The sequence below is a fragment of the Acaromyces ingoldii genome, assembly GCF_003144295.1.
Source record: "Acaromyces ingoldii strain MCA 4198 unplaced genomic scaffold FA10scaffold_2, whole genome shotgun sequence".
Classification (NCBI taxonomy): Eukaryota; Fungi; Basidiomycota; class Exobasidiomycetes; order Exobasidiales; family Cryptobasidiaceae; genus Acaromyces; species Acaromyces ingoldii.
In genome coordinates, this window is record NW_020290248.1 from 168,570 (window position 1) to 186,139 (window position 17,570).

General features: G+C 59.1%; 8 protein-coding genes across 8 annotated transcripts; 4 read left to right on the forward strand and 4 right to left on the reverse strand.

Annotated features, from left to right (window-relative positions):
• The first annotated feature begins 513 nt into the window (after positions 1-513).
• Positions 514-1,703, forward strand: FA10DRAFT_60687 (hypothetical protein). The gene has a single exon (XM_025525603.1). It carries the CDS (start codon positions 584-586, stop codon positions 1,235-1,237), a length of 654 nt encoding a protein of 217 aa, XP_025378342.1. The 5' UTR covers positions 514-583; the 3' UTR covers positions 1,238-1,703.
• On the forward strand, positions 1,282-3,120 carry FA10DRAFT_227670 (hypothetical protein; the record flags this gene model as incomplete). The annotated part of the gene is made up of 2 exons (XM_025518719.1): positions 1,282-2,221; positions 2,297-3,120. Coding segments are annotated over 2 exons (1,764 nt in total), but the record flags the coding sequence as incomplete, so codon positions are not given.
• A 790-nt stretch (positions 3,121-3,910) lies between these two features.
• FA10DRAFT_60685 (aquaporin-like protein) lies at positions 3,911-5,802 on the reverse strand. The gene is made up of 5 exons (XM_025525602.1): positions 5,395-5,802; positions 5,177-5,326; positions 4,946-5,115; positions 4,613-4,882; positions 3,911-4,533 (listed from the first exon to the last, which is right to left on the reverse strand). Exons 1-5 carry the CDS (start codon positions 5,522-5,524, stop codon positions 4,027-4,029), a joined length of 1,227 nt encoding a protein of 408 aa, XP_025378344.1. The 5' UTR covers positions 5,525-5,802; the 3' UTR covers positions 3,911-4,026.
• Positions 5,803-7,250: 1,448 nt separating this feature from the next.
• FA10DRAFT_265027 (lipase A) lies at positions 7,251-9,210 on the forward strand. The gene has a single exon (XM_025520889.1). The coding sequence runs from the start codon at positions 7,606-7,608 to the stop codon at positions 9,004-9,006; it is 1,401 nt and encodes a 466-aa protein (XP_025378345.1). The 5' UTR covers positions 7,251-7,605; the 3' UTR covers positions 9,007-9,210.
• Positions 9,211-9,357: 147 nt separating this feature from the next.
• FA10DRAFT_284094 (hypothetical protein) lies at positions 9,358-11,479 on the forward strand (the record flags this gene model as incomplete). The annotated part of the gene is made up of 2 exons (XM_025523890.1): positions 9,358-10,637; positions 10,708-11,479. 2 exons carry the CDS (start codon positions 9,358-9,360, stop codon positions 11,477-11,479), a joined length of 2,052 nt encoding a protein of 683 aa, XP_025378346.1.
• A 139-nt stretch (positions 11,480-11,618) lies between these two features.
• On the reverse strand, positions 11,619-13,257 carry FA10DRAFT_228403 (Bicupin oxalate decarboxylase/oxidase; the record flags this gene model as incomplete). The annotated part of the gene is made up of 4 exons (XM_025518748.1): positions 11,619-11,850; positions 11,910-12,025; positions 12,088-12,449; positions 12,528-13,257. The coding sequence occupies 4 exons, from the start codon at positions 13,255-13,257 to the stop codon at positions 11,619-11,621; spliced, it is 1,440 nt and encodes a 479-aa protein (XP_025378347.1).
• A 781-nt stretch (positions 13,258-14,038) lies between these two features.
• On the reverse strand, positions 14,039-15,300 carry FA10DRAFT_265029 (hypothetical protein). Its single transcript, XM_025520890.1, has 3 exons — positions 15,132-15,300; positions 14,634-15,064; positions 14,039-14,575 (listed from the first exon to the last, which is right to left on the reverse strand). The coding sequence occupies exons 1-3, from the start codon at positions 15,199-15,201 to the stop codon at positions 14,126-14,128; spliced, it is 951 nt and encodes a 316-aa protein (XP_025378348.1). The 5' UTR covers positions 15,202-15,300; the 3' UTR covers positions 14,039-14,125.
• A 135-nt stretch (positions 15,301-15,435) lies between these two features.
• On the reverse strand, positions 15,436-17,544 carry FA10DRAFT_265031 (hypothetical protein). Its single transcript, XM_025520891.1, has 2 exons — positions 15,795-17,544; positions 15,436-15,723 (listed from the first exon to the last, which is right to left on the reverse strand). The coding sequence occupies exons 1-2, from the start codon at positions 17,476-17,478 to the stop codon at positions 15,590-15,592; spliced, it is 1,818 nt and encodes a 605-aa protein (XP_025378349.1). The 5' UTR covers positions 17,479-17,544; the 3' UTR covers positions 15,436-15,589.
• Between the last annotated feature and the right edge of the window lie 26 nt (positions 17,545-17,570).

The following is a 17,570-nucleotide window of genomic DNA, read 5'->3' on the forward strand; positions in this document are numbered from 1 at the left end:
GGGATCATTGCTGTGTCTTGCTGGGTTGGAAAATCGGCGCCACGTGGTTTCGGAGTCGATGCAGCTACCTGACGGTGGCTCAGGAACAATGGCAGCAGCATAAAAAGATATGACGTTATTCCAGCAGAGTGCCCGGTTCCACCTGTGATACAGGGGCTTTGGTATGCTGATGGGCACAAGAAGTCCGCTGTTCCCTTCCCGACCTCTGTCGGAGCGTTTCCTCCTCCAAGCAGAGGAGAGCTTTGGGAGCACGGACAAAAGTAAAAGCTAGGTGGTACGAAACACGACATCGAGGGCCTTTGGAGTCAGATCGAGGGGAAAGCAAGGTGTATTGCAGAAAGTTGAAGTGCTCCGACGCAGGGATTTTCTTTCCTACCAAAGTACATCGAGCCATACAAGCGCATGGAGCCTGATCGTGGGGTGATGTGGGTAGATGCCCTGGACGGAGTAGTAGTAATAGTAATGAAGAAAGAAGTTCGGGTGATTACAGTGCTCACACTCCGGGAAACCGTCGACGACATTGTTATATCTGTCCCAGACAGTTGAATTTAGCTTGCATGCATCGACAACATCCAATCTTAAAATGCTCGGCCTTGCTCTTGTATTTTATTTTCGGACGGCGCCTTCCCGCCTAAGAAAAAAAAGGACTTGTCAAACCGATGTGTCTGCTCTTTGTATGTGTGACCCCTCTTCTACTACCGCATTTGTTCTCAGCTCTCCACCTCCTAGACAACCCCCTATAGGTCGGTCTCTGCTTCGAAAAAAAAGGATCAGAACAGAAGAGACGCAGGTCGCCTCTCTTGTGATCCACAAAGCCCGTCCCTCACGCCTCGACAACGACAAAGTCCGGCTGTGTCGCACGAACGAACGACCAGTCGACGCCGAACGCCTAGAGCTTGAAGAAAGAGCAAGGCGATCCCGCCGAACGAATTCTCAAATTTGTCGCATAGACGTTCTGTCCCCGGTCGTCCCATCTCCGAAGCCCTGTCGGCGCGACCGTCCGTTCGTTGTTGCTTTGTCGATAAAAACTGCTCCTATCTTCGTCCCGCGAGAACGAGCAAGCACCCATCCGCTCCCATTACCAGTGGACTTTCTGCCACAAAGCGATATTTGGCATCCATCACCAGCGATATCCCCTGCACCATCCGCTAGCGACCAAAGGCATCATCGAGTAGGACCTCTGCGACACAGGGTTCAGCTTTACAGATGCTCACCGCTGCCGCCTTCGCCGTTGTGACGGCCTTGGCCTCGTCCTCATGGGCGCAGAGCGTGGCGCCGTCGATGAGCAAGGATGGGGCCTCCGGCGTATCGGGGATCCTCAGCCCTTCTTATGCAGGCATGGGCATAGAGCCGTCGAATCTGTTTTCATTCACGGGAACCAGCTCGAGCGGCAATGCATTTACCAATCAGCTCCTGACGAATCTCGGCCAGATGACGGGTATCCCGCCCCATATTCGCGTAGGAGGCAATTCGGCGGACCAGATGAAGTTCGACCAAGACTACAGCGGCTTCAATTTGGAGAACAATCCTAACCCCACAGGCCAGGGCTATGGCTATCAAACAGATCACTTCATCTTTGGGCCCAACTACTTTACCGCTCTCGACACACTGCCCAAGAGCACGCCTGTGACTGTCGGTATCAACATGGCCTACACCGGTAGCGACTATCTCCAGGAGGTCGTCAACCAGGCCGCAGCGGCCATGAACATGTCCAACGTCAACGTCGTCGGCCTTGAGATGGGCAACGAGCCCGACCTTTACAAGCAGCTCGGCTTTCGCTCGAGCGATTGGAGCACGACAGATTATGGAAACGAGTGGTATGAGCGGGTGCAGGCAGTGTACAATGCGACGCTCAAACAACACAATATCGGCACCGCCTTCTGGGAGGCACCCTGCACGGCGACGACGGCGGTCCACAACGACTACCGCATCTCCAACATGGTCAACACTGCCGTCGCCTCGGGCTCAGGAGTCTGGCTCGCTGGATGGAGCCAGCACGACTACTACTACTACGTCAACGTGAGCAACTATCAGCTCACCCTCGAATTGCTCCAGAACCTCGGCACGACTGAGAGCCAATTCGACGAATGGGCCAAGCAGGCGCAGCAGGCGAAGGTCACGGGCAAGCCCTACTACCTGCGCGAGATGGGGAGTGTCGGTCCCGAAGGCATCGAGGGCATCAGCGACACGTTTGGCAACACGCTCTGGACTTTTAACTTTTGTGAGTAACATCTCTGCGCATGTCTGCGGTCCTATGTGTTTCCAGCGTGCTGAGACGAAAACGCCCATCCTCCAGTCCTGTATGCTGCGACGGTCAACGTGGCATCCGTGCAGATGCACATGACGGACAATTCCTATTCTGCACCCTGGGAGCCAAACGAAAGCACCAACAGCGATGGCTCGAAGCGTGCTCCCTTTGTGCGATCCAGCTACGCGGCCTACGCGGCCATCAACCAGGTCATTGGCGCAAAGTGCGCGACGTCTGTCGCCCCGCTGACGGTCAACAACCCGCCTAGCGGCTACAGCAACTACATGCGCGCCTACTCGATCTACGATGGCGACAGCTTGTCGGGCGTGGCGCTGTTCAACACAAAGGTGGTGCGCCAGAGCGACGGCGGTGCCAGCACGCAAAACTTCCAGCTGAGCCTGCCCGGCGCGGCGGGCAAGACGGTGTACATCTCCACGCTCAACGCAGACTATGCCGACAGCACCCAGGGCACTACCTGGAACGGCGTCAGCTACGAGACGTCGGATGGCAAGCCGGCCACGACGGACTCGGCAGACCACACGGCCACTGTTGGCAGCGACGGGTCCGTCTCAATTCCTGTGCGCGACAGCCAGGCCGTCGTCGTCAACATTGGTTCCAAGCTGGGCACGACAAACAACAAGGTGGACTCCAAGGCTTGCAATACTCTGGCCTCCACGACAGCCGAGGGCGGAGCCTCGTCGACGACGGGCAGCAAGGGTACCGCACCCACATTCAAGTCCACGTCTGGCTTCGCCTCCAATCTCGCCCTGCCCCTGGGCGCCATCATCGGCATTGCCGCGGGCGGCGGGGCGGCCGTGCTTATCGTACTGGCCTTCTGCATCTGGTGCTGCGTACGCAGGCGTAGGAGAAGAATGGGTGCTGCCTACGTCGCCAAGGCCAATGGCAATGGCTACGGCAGAGGAGGTGCCCCAGGTGACAGCAAGGCGCGCTACGAAAGCGTCGACACGCACGACCCAGCCGGGGCTGGCGGTGACATTTGGATGAGACCCATGGATCGCAATGGCCGACCCGTGTACGATAACGCAGCCATCTTCCGCGACAGCGGCAAACGTGCCAGCGCAGCACCAGTGGGTGCAGGTGCGGCACGCGGCCAGAGCACAAGGCAGCAGGCCCGAAATTCACAGCCGCCCCCGCCCCGAAGTCGGTCACAGCCGAGGACTTCTGTCCGGCAGTCGGTGGCTGCTGACGGCGCCTACCCGCCGATGCCGCCACTGCCCGTTCCCCCCGCAATGCCGGCCGCAGAGCACAACGTCCAAGGCTCGCCCCGGGGGCCGTTCCGGGGCATGGGTGTGCCTGGCCAGCAAATTGATCCGCAGGGCTACTACTACGACGAACCTTCGTACGGCACGCCCAAGAGCGGCAGCTTCCCCGCTTCGCAGCGACACTCGTACGAAGTGGGGACCGGCTACGCCCTGTCGAGCTCGGACAGCCACGGCAGCGACGCATTCCAGCAGCAGCCCTTTGCCGGCCAGCACCCTCGATACGACAGCACAAACTCGAGCCTGAACTCCAAGCAACAGTACTAGAAACATCGACATCATCTACGAAACGGACTATTTTTCCCCACGCCTCCTTTATACACCTCTCTGTTTGTCTCATTCATCGGCCTCTTAGGCCCTCTCTTCCTGCTTTTGTACAACTTGTAGTACCCTTTGTCTGTCTTTCTCATTCTCCTTGCTTTGCTCGCCACACGCTTTGATAGGAACACTTGCTCGTTTTATCTACCCTCTTCCTCAATGCAATTGATTCTACATTGATTACTTGCTGTTCGACACCGGCTTGGCCGGGCTCACGGGCGATGACGCGGACATGGCCCTGGAGCGCTTGGCCATGAGCTTGTTTGGGTCGGCGCCCCTGCTGATGGCGCGCTCGATGCGTGCATCGAGCAACTCGTCGTGCTTGCTCGTGTTGCGCTCGAACCGCCTCTGTTCCTCCTCGTGGAAGTGCTGCAGGCCGACGGCTGCGGGCGGCCTCCTTGTGTCACTCAGCAGGAATGTGTAGAGAGAGATTCCGAACAAAGTGGCGGGGATGTTGGTCAGAGCGGCCAGGGCGCTGTATTTTGGCGGGAAGCACTCGGACGTCTTCCAGATGACGCCACAGGCGAAGCGGGCACCCAAGTCCCTGGCCGTGTTGGTCACGATGGTGCCCGTGGAGAAGCCCCAGACGGCGACGGCAAAGGCCAGGCCGATGGTGTACGGCGCCGAGACGGGGTTGACAAAGATGTTCTGCGAATCGAGCTGAGACCAAATGACCATGGCGATAAACTAGCGCAGCGGTGGATGGCGCGAGGTCAGTGCACTGCATTCCTATCGCACAGATGCCACCAAGGCTAGCGTGACTCACCATGTCGGCGAAGAACTCAGTTGCGAAAACCTGGCTCAGTGGTCGGCCCGGGTTCGGGAAGATGGCGATGATGCCGGCGGGGCCTTCTGGAGTGAAGATCTGGGCACGCTTGCCTCCAGCGATGAGTGCGGCACTGAAGGCGTCCATCTCGGCTTTGTACATGGCGTACACCATCAGGGCAGCGATAAAGCCACCGATGAGCTGCGCGAGTATGTAGAAGGGTGCCTTTCGGACCGGGAAACCCTTGAAGATGACCTGGGCAATTGTGATCTGCGTTGCGAATCGATCTGTCAGCCATGTTGCATCAAGCGCTTGCAAAACACAACTACTCACAGCAGGGTGGAAGTGGCCGCCAGAAGTGCTGGCGGCAACGACAATGGCAAACGTGATGCCGAGGGCGTAGGCAAATCCAATCATGGTCAGATTTCCCTGAGGATTGCCAGCAACCGTCGTAAGAAGTAGGGTAGCCGTGGCCGTCTCGCCGGCAATGCAGTAGAACCAGACTGCAACGGCGTAATTCTCAATTTTGTGTGTCTGCCATCTGCTCGGCCATGGCTTGCTCACCTCCCACAGCCTCGGCAAAGAGAGCACCGATCCAGTCGGGGCGATTCTGCTCCCACATATGACGGAGCTTGCTGTCGGCCAGACCGGAAGAGGGGACGACCTGGCGCTGGACATCGTTGCGACCCTCGGCAATCTCGGTCGCACCAAGCTCTGTAGGTGACGACAGCACGGCATTAGACAATGACAGACGACAGCTTGAGTCCAGGCAATGCTCTCACCAAGCTCGCCGGGGGTACGGTGGCGGCGCTGGAATTGATGGTGGTTCTGAGGCTCCTTCACATCGTCTGCGTCGTCGACACGGCCACCATCGTGGCTTTTGAGCTCGTCCGCGGTCAGGTAGGTAGGCATCGTTGGAGGTTCAAGAGAAAAGGAGATGCTAGGAAGGGGGATTATGGTGCCTGAGGGGGGATTGTGCGCTCTCTCCCCTTGATTTTAAGGTCGAGCTTTTGTTCTTCAAGCGTCAAGTGCTCAAGTAATCTTTACTTCCCCGCCCGGCCGCACCCCCGCCTCCCCGCGGTCCCCGCACTGGGGTGCCTGCGTCCTGCAGCCACACTCTGGGGGCAGCGAACAGGCCCGCTGCCTACGACGTAAGAACCTCGATTTTATCAAACCCCGCACTACTGGCGCCCCACCGGCGATGTTTATCCGTCAAGCTCTTCTATCGTCGACTTTTTCTATTCTTTTGCCAGGAGAAGATAAATTCTGGCTTTGTTGAACAAAACGTACGAGAACAACCCAAAAAAGGCAGCCTAGAGAACAAGATACTACTACTAGTGAACACAGCGTGTGGGGTAACAAAAAGAAAAGACTCAGATGCTTCTTCTGGGCTGTGCAGAGTAAGGAAAGGGAGAGCGCGGTAGCCCAAAGCCCTATTGGCGAAAGCACCGCTTGCGGCTTCTTTTATGTCTCCGAGCCGCCCACCGTCCCCCGGCAGGCCCTTTTGGTACTCAGCCATCCAATCAGCCACAGAGAGCGTGTAGTGCAGGCAGCATCGCCGCGGAGAAATAGGGGAAAAAAGGCGTGCGGAGTAACAAAGGAGTTGCCGAAACAAAAAATAAAAAAGGATGAAAAGAAAAGAGAGAAGAGGAACTGCAGCACCCAGGATTCCCGCGTGGTCCCCCACCGCAGTACTGACTAGGCGATACCGTGCTTAACTTCGCAGATCGGACGGGATGCGGTGAGCTTCAATCTGGCAAAATACACATTGCGGAATTGAGCACTCGATCATGCTCCAACATAGCCCTGTAGGCAGGCCACGTTGACCTGGAAGAACTTGCCAAATTGCAGCAAAGCGAATGGCAGCGTCCTTCTGTAGAGGTATCTGGCAACGCGAGGCATCCACTGACTGCGTCGTATGTCTCTCATTTCCTCAGATTGACCTAGGATTGAAGGAGCCTGTACTGTCGACTCACCCAAGACGTGGCTGGCGGCCCAGTGCACGTCGCGCCCATCTAGGCTTGGCTCAGAGACAAGAATGCCCAGGCTTGCCGGTCTAACGCACATGTTGCACCTCGTGATGCCTTCGTGGGTGCCGCGCCTTGTCCGGGTCAGATCGTTTCGAGGTCGAAACAGATAGCGAGCGACGGCTCGAGGGTTCAATCAGGTCTCGGCACGACCTGTTCCACTCTAATCCGCCCTCATTGGCTCTGGGGCAGCGGATCTCAGAGCAGCAAGTGCTGCAAGATCCATGGCGAGCACCCCTGTTAACGCTTTCACAGTCACTTTGCGGGTCATTGAGGAGTCCAGGATCCTAAACAAAAGTGACACCATGCCTGTCCAGGATGCGTTGAGCCTGTGCAGAGGCGCCAAGGGATCCCCGCAAAGAGGGGCAGTCGACAGCCTCTGCTTGTTTCAATTGGTCGTCTTAGTGGAGGGAAATCCCACGCTAGCACAGAACAGATTGAGTCATGACTGATTAATTACGTCCAATGAAAGTAGCACTTCTTCCAGAGCACGGGTGGACAGACCCGCTATATTGATCGTTTAGCTCATTAGCGCCGCCAGTCGCGATGAAACCACCCTCCGAGCATCTATTTGCTAAGGGTGGCATAGAATTCGAACCTTCTCTTGCCGCCGTAAAGTGTTCCATAGCGCCAATGTGTGCCCCAGAGTTTCCTTTTCTTCCGCTGGCGCTGCAGCTCTTGCAGCCCAGAGATCTACCGATTGATCGACCGTGCCATAATGGACTTCCCCGCTCTCAGCACAATGCGAGTAGCGGGCTGTTGAAACAGATGCCGTGCATGGCCCAAGGCTTGGTCTCACCTCACTCTCTCACCGTGAGGGGTTTCCTGACAGCCTAGTGGTGCAAGCAACGCCTATAAAACACCGCTGCCGACGTCTCGCCCCCCTCTCACAATCGTTTCGTTGCTCCCCAAATCCCCCTTCGATCTTCACAGTCCTTCCACATTCTTTTTTTCTCCCTCCCAACAATGCGCTTCCTTGTGCAGCTCCTCGCCGTGCCCTTTGTGGTGCAGGCCGCGGTCGCCGCCTCGACTAACGGCATGGCCCGCAAGCGTCTCTTGGGCCCTCCCCCGAACCCCAACTACCCCGACCCTAACAAGGACGCCTTCTACCGTATCCCCGCCGACGTCGCCGCTCACCCGGCGGGCTCGGTGCTCAGCAGCAGGGAGGTGCCCGTGAGCCTCAACTCGAAGAACCTCGACAAGGCCTACCAGGTTCTCTACCGCTCCAACACCAACAAGGACCAGGCCGATGCTACCGTGGCGACCATCTTCACGCCCAAGGTGCCTGCTGCCAAGCCGGGCCTCCTCTCGTACCAGGTCTTTGAGGACTCTGCCACGCTTGACTGTGCACCCAGCTGGGCCTTCATTAACAACACTGGCTCGGCCAACACGGTGCCCGTCGCCTTCGACACGCCCTTCTACCTCGACTGGGCCCTCGGTGCCGGTCTCTACGTCGTCGCCCCCGACCACGAGGGATCGCAGGCGGCCTTCATCGTCGGCAAGCAGGAGGGCCAAGCCGTGCTCGACGGCATCCGTGCGGCCCGCACCTTCATCAAGCTCTCCAACGACGTCCCCGTCGCCCTCTCGGGCTACAGTGGTGGTGCCCACGCCACCGCCTGGGCCCAGAACCTGCGTGACAGCTACGCACCCGACGTCAACATCATCGGCGCCGTCCACGGTGGCACGCCCGTCGACCTCCGCAACACGTTCAACTACCTCAACGGCGGCCTGTTCTCTGGCTTCGCCGCCGATGGCCTCGTCGGCGCCTCCAACGCCTACCCGGAGATCAACGACTACCTGCAGAAGATTGCGACGGACAAGGGCAAGTCGGACCTCGCCATGCTCCACAAGGACAACACGTGCCTGATTCAGATCGTCACCGCGCTTCCCTTCGTCGACTTTTACAAGGAGGTGACGATCCAGAACCCTCTGGACCAGTCGCCCGCCAAGGAGGTCCTCGCCGCCGAGTCGCTGCTGAGCAACGTCAGCACCAAGGCCATCGCCGTGCCAACGTACCCACAGATGCAGTTCCACGGCTCTGGCGACGAGATTATCCCTCCCTCGGACCACCAGGTGTTTGTTGACCAGCAGTGCGCCAAGGGTGCCAACATCCAGTACAACGTTCTGCCCATCGCCGAGCACATCAGTGCCGAGGCTGCCGCCATCCCCGGCACGATCCAGTTCCTCGGCCAGATCTTCAACGGCACCACGCCGCAGGTCAAGTGCGGCCAGCCCGGCTCGACTGCATCGATGCCCAGCCCGCACAGTGTCGAGGCCGAGCAGATCATGGGCACGGCGCAGGCCAACAAGCTGCGCAGCCTCAACGGCAAGAAGTCGCCCTTCGGCCCTCGCATCATCAGCTTCTGAGCGATTCTCGACCTTCCCCTGCTCCCCCCTGCTAAAAGAATCACCTTCCTTCCTCCTGCCATATCCCTCGTGATCACATCAGTGCAAGCTGTCGCCTAATATATCTCCTTTGTTGCTGATGGTCTTTGCCTAGGTTAAAAAAATGCAATCCTGTGCCAAGCAGCCCAAATGTCACCGTAAACCTTGGTTTTCAGCAGGAGGCTGGCTGGCTGTCGGTCATCCTTGCATGTGGGAAAAAAGACACTAGGGAATTTTAATCTACCTCCGCGGCAGGACAGAGTGGGCAATCTTTTGAGTCTCTCAGTCACACGCATCGAGCGAGTAGATGGAAGCCGAGACGCGCTGGTGGGCATGCCCATGATGCAGCCGAGCAGCAGTAGCAGCATCAGCATCAGCAGCGGTGGCGGCGGCGCGCCACGAGAGCCGCAGCTGGAAAAGAGGAAGAAGAAGCGGAGACGGCGAGGGCCCCGCCCGCAGGTGTGCGCCAACTGCCGGAGGCTCAAGCTAAAGTGCGACCGCGCACGGCCATGCCGACACTGCGAGCGGCGCGAGATCCAGTGCATCTACCGCCTCGAGGCAGAGGAAGCTGCCGAGGAGGAAGACGAGGGTGAGGATGAGGAGGGAGTAGCGGGCGAAGACGACGCGCCAGATGCTCAGTCGCAGCAGGCTGCGTCGGGCCTCGTGGCCGCCCATGCAGGAGAGCAACGTCACCCTCTGGGAGGCTCTGCAAGCAATGGATCGCCGAGCCAGAGATCGGCATCGGACAGCAGCAGCAGCAGCACCAGTACTAGCTCACATTTACTCAAGAGGCCGACGGCACAGTACAGCCGCGACACCTGGTTCGACCATCTACTTGACTTTTTTGGGCCCAGCCGGAGCGCAAGCCATCGCACAGTGGCCTACCTCGTCGACCAGTCAATGTCATGGGCGTCGAGCAACCACTGGTTCGAGATGATCTACCTGCCTGGCTTGAAGCGCGACATCCAGCTCGAGCGCAACCGCTCGCGTGTCAACCCTGCCCTGGCCTTTGCACTGACGGCCGTGGCCCTGCGGGAGCGGACTGCGTGGCAGCAGGGCAGGCGGCCCTACGGTATCGGCCCGGGCCATACCTTGATCGCCGACGAGATGCTGCCTGCCGCTCAGAGCCCGTACGACGTGTCGGAGCGCATCAAAGTGGCCGCTCAGGCCTACCTCGAGCAGTCGATTGTGTGCATGCAGGGCGCAGCCGAGGCTGGTGGGGCTATCTCCATCGTCCAGTCAGCTCAGGCGGCGCTACTGCTCATGCTCCTCGAGACCGAGGTGTCGCCCGGCTGCATGTACTACCTCGGCCTTGCCTCGTCGCTCGTCCTCCGGTCGCCTCACGCCCAGGCCACCCTGGATCACGAGGCGGCAACGACGACGGGCAACCGGTTCCAGGACAGCCCGATGCAGCGGCCCATGTGCGACGGCACCGTTGCCAGGAGCTCGACGCAGGTTGAGGAGGTGGCTAGGCTCCGTCTGCTGCCCGTCTGGTGGGGCTCGAGGATCGGCATGGCCTACTTCAACGTCGAGATTGCCAACTCCATCTACCGGCCCACCGACATGGACAGCGCCTACGTGTTTGGGCCCTGGCCCGAGGAGCATTCCTCTGTGTGCGTATTCGTGTTGTCTCTTTCCCCTTTTGCTACCGCTGATCGGATGGCTTGACTTTTCGATGCGCAGGACGGAAAAGGGCGAAAACGACTTTGCCGACTCTGTGCGCGCCCGCATCCTTGGGCTCAATGTCATGGCGACGAACCTGCAATCGCGATTCTTGCCCTACGAACTTGACTACAGCCAGCCGACGGAGGCGCTGGCCAAGGTGCTGAAGTGTGTCGACGATGATGAGTTCATCTTCAGCATGCTCCTCGAGGCCCTCGACTGGGAGGCCCAGACGTTCTTTACCTTTATGGTCCTCCGCTTCTGCACCAGCATCTGCCATCTCCACGGCATGCTCATCCGCCGCCTGGGCTTTGCCCACTCGGACGCACTCCGGCCGCGGATCTGCGCACGATTGCGAGGCGAGCAGCCGGCCAGCGACGACGGGCAGCTGGGGGGCAGCAACATCACCTTCCAGTCGCCTATCCTGAGCACCTGGCCCGACGTGCTGCGGCGCTACATGAAGGAGATGGACGAGGACTACGCCCAGGCGGTGGCCAGGCACCAGCATAGTCCCGAGCACTTTTACGGGAGCGCATCACCACCTTCATTGCCCCAGCAGGCCACGCCGCATTCCTCATCACTCCGTCTGACCAAGTTTCAGCTCGATGTGCTCAAGCTCTATGTCGCTGCGACCATCCATCTGCGCAACGGCGTCATGGAAGCGCTCAAGCTCGCCGGCCGCAGCGAGAACGACATTGAGGACGAGGTGCTCGTCGTCCGGCTCAAGGACGCCATGGACGATCTCAGCAGGCGCATCAGACGGCACCAGGATGCCTTCAACGAGGGCGTGTGACATTTCAAACCCTCGGAAGGGAGACGTGCAGATGAAGAAACCACTGCAGGAGCACACGAGACGCGGGAAGAAACAAGAAAGTAGAAGAAGAAGAGAAAGAGGGGATATCGTAGGCACACCGTCGAGCGGAGGGCCACCTTTACTTGGACTTGTTCACGCCAGCGACGATCGTCTGCTTCTGCTTCTTGAGCTGCTTGATCGTGTCGATGGACACGTTGAGGTTCCTCGCCGCCACCTCGGGCGGGTTGAGGGCCAGCCACTGGGTGAGGCTGAAGTCGTTGAAGCGCACCTGGCTGCCGAAGCCAGCGCCACGGAAGATCTCGAGGAACTCCAGGGGCTCGTCGCCGACATTTTGGATGTAGTGGCCGTAGCTGACGGGCACATCCAGTCAGTCTGAATGAAAAGGCAAGACTCGAAAGGCAAGACTCACTTGGTGGGGAAGACCCAGGTGTCGCCGGCCTGGAGATCGAAGGTGCGCGCGGTGGCACCGCCAGCAAAGGCCGTGGCGCGGCCCTTTCCCTTGACGATGTAGCCCCACTCGGCCTCCTGTTGTATAAGTAATTGCATGAGCATTTGTTCTTTTGAGATTTGATAAAATAGCAACAAACCTTGTGCCAGTGGAGCTCGCGGAGCGCGCCAGGCTCGACGTGGACGAGGGCCGAGGCGAGCGTCTTGCTGGCGGGGAAGTCGCGGTAGTCGGTGATCTTGGTCCAGCCACCGCCGCCGGGAGCCGGCGTGGGGTCCTTCTTGCTCAGCGCGTAGTGGTACGGCGTGTCGACCTCGCCGCCCGGGTTCGACGAGACGGCTTGCTTGGCCTCGTCGAGCGACGGCCAGCTCGTGGCGGGGACAATGTAGGGGTCCGAGGCAGGGACATTGTTGAAGGCCGAGGCATCCTGGAAGCCAAAGTTGGCCGCGAGCACGTCGCGGGGCGTGTGGGCGATCCAGTCGTCGACCATGAACGTGGTGCCGGCTGGTGAAAGGGACGGTGGAGGAAATTTGGAAGGTCAGACTTGCTTGGGGCCAGCTGGCTCTGAGAAGCACCACTCACATGCATCAAAGTTGCCGTCGTCAAAGACGAGGAGGTACTCGGCACCCTCTGGGCCGGCTTGGAGCGAGTGGGGCACGCCCTGGGGAAAGGACCAGAGGTCGCCCTCTTGCACGTCGGCCACGTAGTTGCGGTCGTCCTCGTCGTTGCCCGTGATCCTGACGGTGCCCTTGAGCACAAAGGCCCACTCGGCCACGCGGTGCCAGTGCAGCTCACGGTAGGCGTAGGGAGCCAGGCGCTGCTCGGCGGCTGCGACGAGGGTGCTCGTCGGCAGGTCCGTGACGACCTGCTCGCGCACCCAGCCTCCCTTGAGCAGGCGTGTCTTGCTCAGCGAAAAAGACCACTTCAGGTTCGGGATTACGCCGTTGTCCGTCGGCGGCACCGACAGGTAGTCTGCATTCTGCCGGTCGATGGCCTTGTTGGACTCGTGGAGGAACGTGGCGCCCTTGGGACCGCGGATCGGCTGCGGGTTGTCCGTCCGGTTGATGGCGCCGTTGTCGACGTCGTCCCTGCGCTGCAGCTGGGGTACTTCGTCGGCAAAGGGCCGGATGTGGCGCGTGACGCGGTTGTGCAGAGGGCTGCGTCCAACGTCGCCGGGCAGCTCCACCTCGACCTCGCGCTCGACGACCTGGCTGCGGCGGGCGTAGGGCGCAGACGACAAGGGCACGATGCGACCAAACGAGGGCGCGGCCAGGAGCGAAAAGACACATAGCGACAGAACGGAGATCCTCATGCTGGGATCGGGAAGAGGGAAAACAAAAGGGGGACTACAAGAAGGAGGGAGGGGGGAGGGATATGGGAGATCGCCGTCATGTTTCGTCTATCGCTATATAGCGCTTCTCCCACCCCTCTTTCTGACCATGGCGAATTCCCGCGAACATAGAAGGCAAGCGTCTCAACGAGCGACAGAAGCAGCGCGGATGGCGTGCTCCCGCAGGCAACGGTGGACAGCTCCCATCTGATTCACTACCGCACCCGCACGCCAGGCCCGTAAACGTTCTTTGCTCTGCTGCTCTCGCTCGTGGGCCCTTTTCATTAGACGGTGAGCCATTTATGCTCGCTCCTTTCGATGACGAGCTCAGGGGAGACTAATCGAGCCCTGTCAGAAGCTGCCTGAGTGCATGACTGGCCATGCCCGTGCCCGCAAAGAGGCTAGGCTAGCTCAACGTGGGCCTAAGCGTGGGCTTGGCACCAAGCTTAAATTATCTTTGCTGTTCGCTTTGGCAGAAGCACTGCTAGTTAGGGTAAGTAGTGGCTAGGGTAGCATTGGCAGTAGCCCCGCCTGTCAAACTAGCCTGCTTCTATTTCCTCTGTCGTCCAAATTCCGAGAACACTAGAGCAAGGTTCTAGCGCGATTGACGTGATCGCAGCCCGATGACACCATCCTGGCCCAATCTCGCTCCACCGGTTGGTGGCGGCCTCCGGCCATCTGATTGCTATAAGACAAGAGTCCGAAAGGGTAAGTCAGCCCGATTCTCAGTACTTCTTGGATCACTTGTCAGTGATCCAGCAGAGGCGTCTCTAAGGATATCATTAGGCCGTGGGATGTCTCTATGAATAAAAAAAAATATGCGTACAAATGGAATGCTGTGCTGTTTGAACTAGGAAACAAGGTGATTGAGACGACTGCCAAGCTCCAGCTCGAGCCTGAGGCGGCCCTTGTCGGTCTTGTGCAGTGCGTCATTCTCGAGGTGCAGCGTGTCTGTATTCGTCCAGTCGTCTTCTGGCTCGTCGTGATAGACTTCAGAGGCACCCTTGACGTTGGCCAAGACGGCCTGCCAGAAGTGATCGCGGAGAAGGGCGTCGAGAGGCCTCTCGCTCGATCCCAGCTCGACGTGGTCCAGATCGAGGCGCTCGCCGTGCATGCGGCCAAAGGGGCTGAAGTCGTAGATGGTGTATCCGCGGTCTACGTCGATGGCAAAAAAATGAGCAGCAAAATGGTCGTGCACGTCGGAGCGAAGGAGGAAGCCGTTTTGGATCGAATCGATCTTGGCATCGGCGACGTGGCGACCCGTGTCCTCAACAAGGCGGCCAAAGCCACACGTGCGCCACTGGAGGGAAGCACTTTGCATTAGCAGAAAGCATTGAGAAGGCCTGTCATTTGCTCACGCGATCGAGGTGCGCCCTCGGAAAGATGTGTGCGGCTTGCAATCCTTTCCATTGCCCGCGGAAAGGCCGGTCTCCGGTGATCAGACACCTCCGGTCCCTCTCACGAATGCGGTCGGTGAACGTGGAACTCCTCAAGCTTGATGATGACGAGTTCAAGCTAAGCGTGCGAGGATAATAACGATGAGGCGTCGTCAAGTGGTCGACTGGCTGCCAGGTACCGTCGGTGAGCACGTCAAAGGTGCCAGTGGGCATTGCTTCGTCGGCCGCTTCGTTCCCGGCCGGGCCAACCACGCTTCGCTCCTGGACGCTGCCAGGCTCACGTCGCTCCACGAGGCTCCACGCGACCGGCTTTCCCTCCATTTCAAAGTGCCAGCAGTACTCGAGCATTTCCCGAAAGCCTCTCTTGGACATGTCTCCGTGTTGCCAGAGGCCTGTGACGGAGAAGCATCTCCCTCAGCCCTCATCCACTTCGCTTCTGTGCTAGCAGCAGATACTCACCGCCGATTTCCTCTCCTTTTGAGAAGACGAAGATGTTGCGGAATGGCTGCGTCTCTGTCGCCCCCGCCATCTTGCAGCTCGTGGACTCGATCTAGCTGAGTTGATAGGAAAGCAACAGTCGACGAGAGCGCGGCGCACGGCTCTGGGCGGACGTGAGCAAGCACCGATGTTGAAGCCACATGGCGTGACCTCCATAATATAGAGGGGTCAGCTTTGTATTTAGCTCACGACTCGGAAAAACGGCTACAAGAGAAGAGTCCGAGAGGGAAAGTCGCCCGATTCTCCGTATTTCTTCAAAAAGTGCCCTGCAGCGACGGGAGCGAGATCTCGTCACCTCTTCTACCCATTTGTCTATCTCTACATTTTGTGCCCTCAATAAAGGAAATGTGGATTGTCCTGGAGATAGATGCTCGTCCAAGCTTCGATGTTTTTCTCTCGTCAGAAAGAAGAGCTTTATGTTACATGGTCTGTGCTTGTCCAGGGATGATTGTCTCCATCTCTGCGTCCTCGCCCGCCGTGGACGAGAATCCTTGCAGTCTGTCCGAAATGTGCGCACTACCGCGGCCCTCGGGGTGCGAAAAGAAGCAATCAGCTATACCGATTGAGGCAAGCAATGTCAGCAATCGAGGGGCAGAGGGAGGATCTTGTAAGGAGTAAACCCACCTCTGGTGCACGCCTTGCCATAGCGGCATGGCACCTGACTCGAAGAAAACGACGACTTGACTGCGTTGCCTTCGAGGTTGCGCCCAAACGGATGGGCAAAGGTGCAGTCCTTGCGCGTACAATTGACGCCGAATCGGCAGTTTGCCTTGTCGCCCAATGCTCGCTGCAAACCTGGATGCTCGCCCCCACCTCCGTTGCTCGCTTCTGCTCCTGCTCCTGCTTCTCCGATGGCGACATCGGCGCCATTGGAGGCAGGAATGTGTTGATTAGAAGAGTCCTTGTGCTCGCCATTGCCGTTGCTCGAGGTAGTCAGCTTGGTAAGGGCGGGGCTGGGGCCAACTGCGCCAGTTGTCGGATCGAAGTGGACATAGGCGCAGCTCGGATTGGTGCAGTCCTGCTGGTAGCGACATGCTGACCTGTCCAGATCTTCATTCTTGATCGAGGACGGAAGCACCTGGCGGTCGAGCTTAGCCTTGACAAAAGCGACGGCGGGGCTGACGTGACTAAATTCGCAGTCGACCTTTGTGCAGCCAGACCCGAAGCGACATGCCTCCTTTCGGAGCACCAGTGGGTCACCGTTAGGATTGCCTCCTTCCTTGCGATTTGCACTTGCAGCTGCCGTGGAAGGGTGGGAGAAGCCGCAGGACGGATCGGTACACCGAGTGCCCCAGCGACAGAGCGTGGCATCTGTTGGCTTGTCAGGAAACGAGGCAGTGTCGATTGCAGGTGCAGCGACGACTGGTTCGTTGTCGGGTATCATCGGGTCGATGCGAGAAAGGAGGCTGGGCTGGTTGTAGCTTGGCGAAGCAACGGCATTCATGGGCACAAAGGCCGCCGCATACGGGTCTGGTACGCCGGCGCGGGCAAAGATGCTCGGTGGCGACGCGGTAGTCGGCTGCCGTGACTGCTGGTTGTGAACCTGGCTGATTGATCGCTGAAAGATACTGCCGCTCGCGTCCTTTGATGTGCCCAGAATCCTCATCGCCCGAGGCCGGTCGGGTGCATTGTTGGATGCAGGTGCTCCATCGAAGAGCTCGCGCCTCTCCGTTCGCCTCTCCGCACTTCGATCGGGACCCGCCGGCCCTGCTGGTTGACCATTCCACCTCGCATTGCTGTCTTCTGGTCGTTCCTCGCCAAAGAGCTCTCTTCTTCTTGGCGGTGGACCCCATCTGTCGCCACCGTCCGCTGCCCTTCCCCCGCCAGCCCTGCTGCCCCTGCCCCAGTCAGCGTTGCTTGCGATTGGCGCTCCTCTTCCTCGGGAGTCCCATCTCTCTTGCCCTTCCCGATCTGCACTTTGTAATCGAATGTTCTCTGGCGATGCTGACCTCCGTCGAGATGGCCCCGGTGCGGCTGGCGCAGGCGAGGGCGAACGCCTCCGAGGCTCAGCCTCCTCCGCCCTGCCATTAGCACGATCCTGGCCAGACAGGATGGCCTGTGCCTCCTCCCACATGCCCCCAATAAAGGCCTGCACTTCGGCGTCAGAGGCCTCGCCAACCAGCTCCTGCAGCTCGCCGCCGATCTGGGTGGCCGTCTTCTTGTTGGCGAGCATGACGAGGATGTACTCGGCCATGACCTCGTCATCCTCGTCGCTCCATCCCTTGCTGGCCAGTCCACGCTGGATGGCGCCCTGGAGCATCTTGGCCTCCTCGCTCCCGAGCGCAAAGGGAGGTAGCGGCGCCGACATTGACATAAGTGGCGTTGCTTTCGTCGTCGCCGTGACTGACGATGTCGCGTGAGGAGCGAAGAAAAAACAAACAAGTTGGAAAAAGTTGGACT

Excerpts from the sequence above, each read along its gene's own strand:
- FA10DRAFT_265029 (XM_025520890.1), bottom strand. The coding sequence starts at position 15,201 with ATGGCGGGGGCGACAGAGACGCAGCCATTCCGCAACATCTTCGTCTTC. Across the intron at positions 15,065-15,131 it reads AAAAGGAGAGGAAATCGGCG|GCCTCTGGCAACACGGAGAC; the intron begins GTGAGTATCTGC and ends TCTCCGTCACAG. Across the intron at positions 14,576-14,633 it reads CGAGGGCGCACCTCGATCGC|TGGCGCACGTGTGGCTTTGG; the intron begins GTGAGCAAATGA and ends GCTTCCCTCCAG.
- FA10DRAFT_60685 (XM_025525602.1), bottom strand. The coding sequence starts at position 5,524 with ATGCCTACCTACCTGACCGCGGACGAGCTCAAAAGCCACGATGGTGGC. Across the intron at positions 5,116-5,176 it reads CTTTGCCGAGGCTGTGGGAG|TCTGGTTCTACTGCATTGCC; the intron begins GTGAGCAAGCCA and ends ACGCCGTTGCAG. Across the intron at positions 4,534-4,612 it reads CTGAGTTCTTCGCCGACATG|TTTATCGCCATGGTCATTTG; the intron begins GTGAGTCACGCT and ends CCGCTGCGCTAG.
- FA10DRAFT_265031 (XM_025520891.1), bottom strand. The coding sequence starts at position 17,478 with ATGTCGGCGCCGCTACCTCCCTTTGCGCTCGGGAGCGAGGAGGCCAAG. Across the intron at positions 15,724-15,794 it reads TGGCAAGGCGTGCACCAGAG|CTGATTGCTTCTTTTCGCAC; the intron begins GTGGGTTTACTC and ends CAATCGGTATAG.
- FA10DRAFT_60687 (XM_025525603.1), top strand. The coding sequence starts at position 584 with ATGCTCGGCCTTGCTCTTGTATTTTATTTTCGGACGGCGCCTTCCCGC.
- FA10DRAFT_265027 (XM_025520889.1), top strand. The coding sequence starts at position 7,606 with ATGCGCTTCCTTGTGCAGCTCCTCGCCGTGCCCTTTGTGGTGCAGGCC.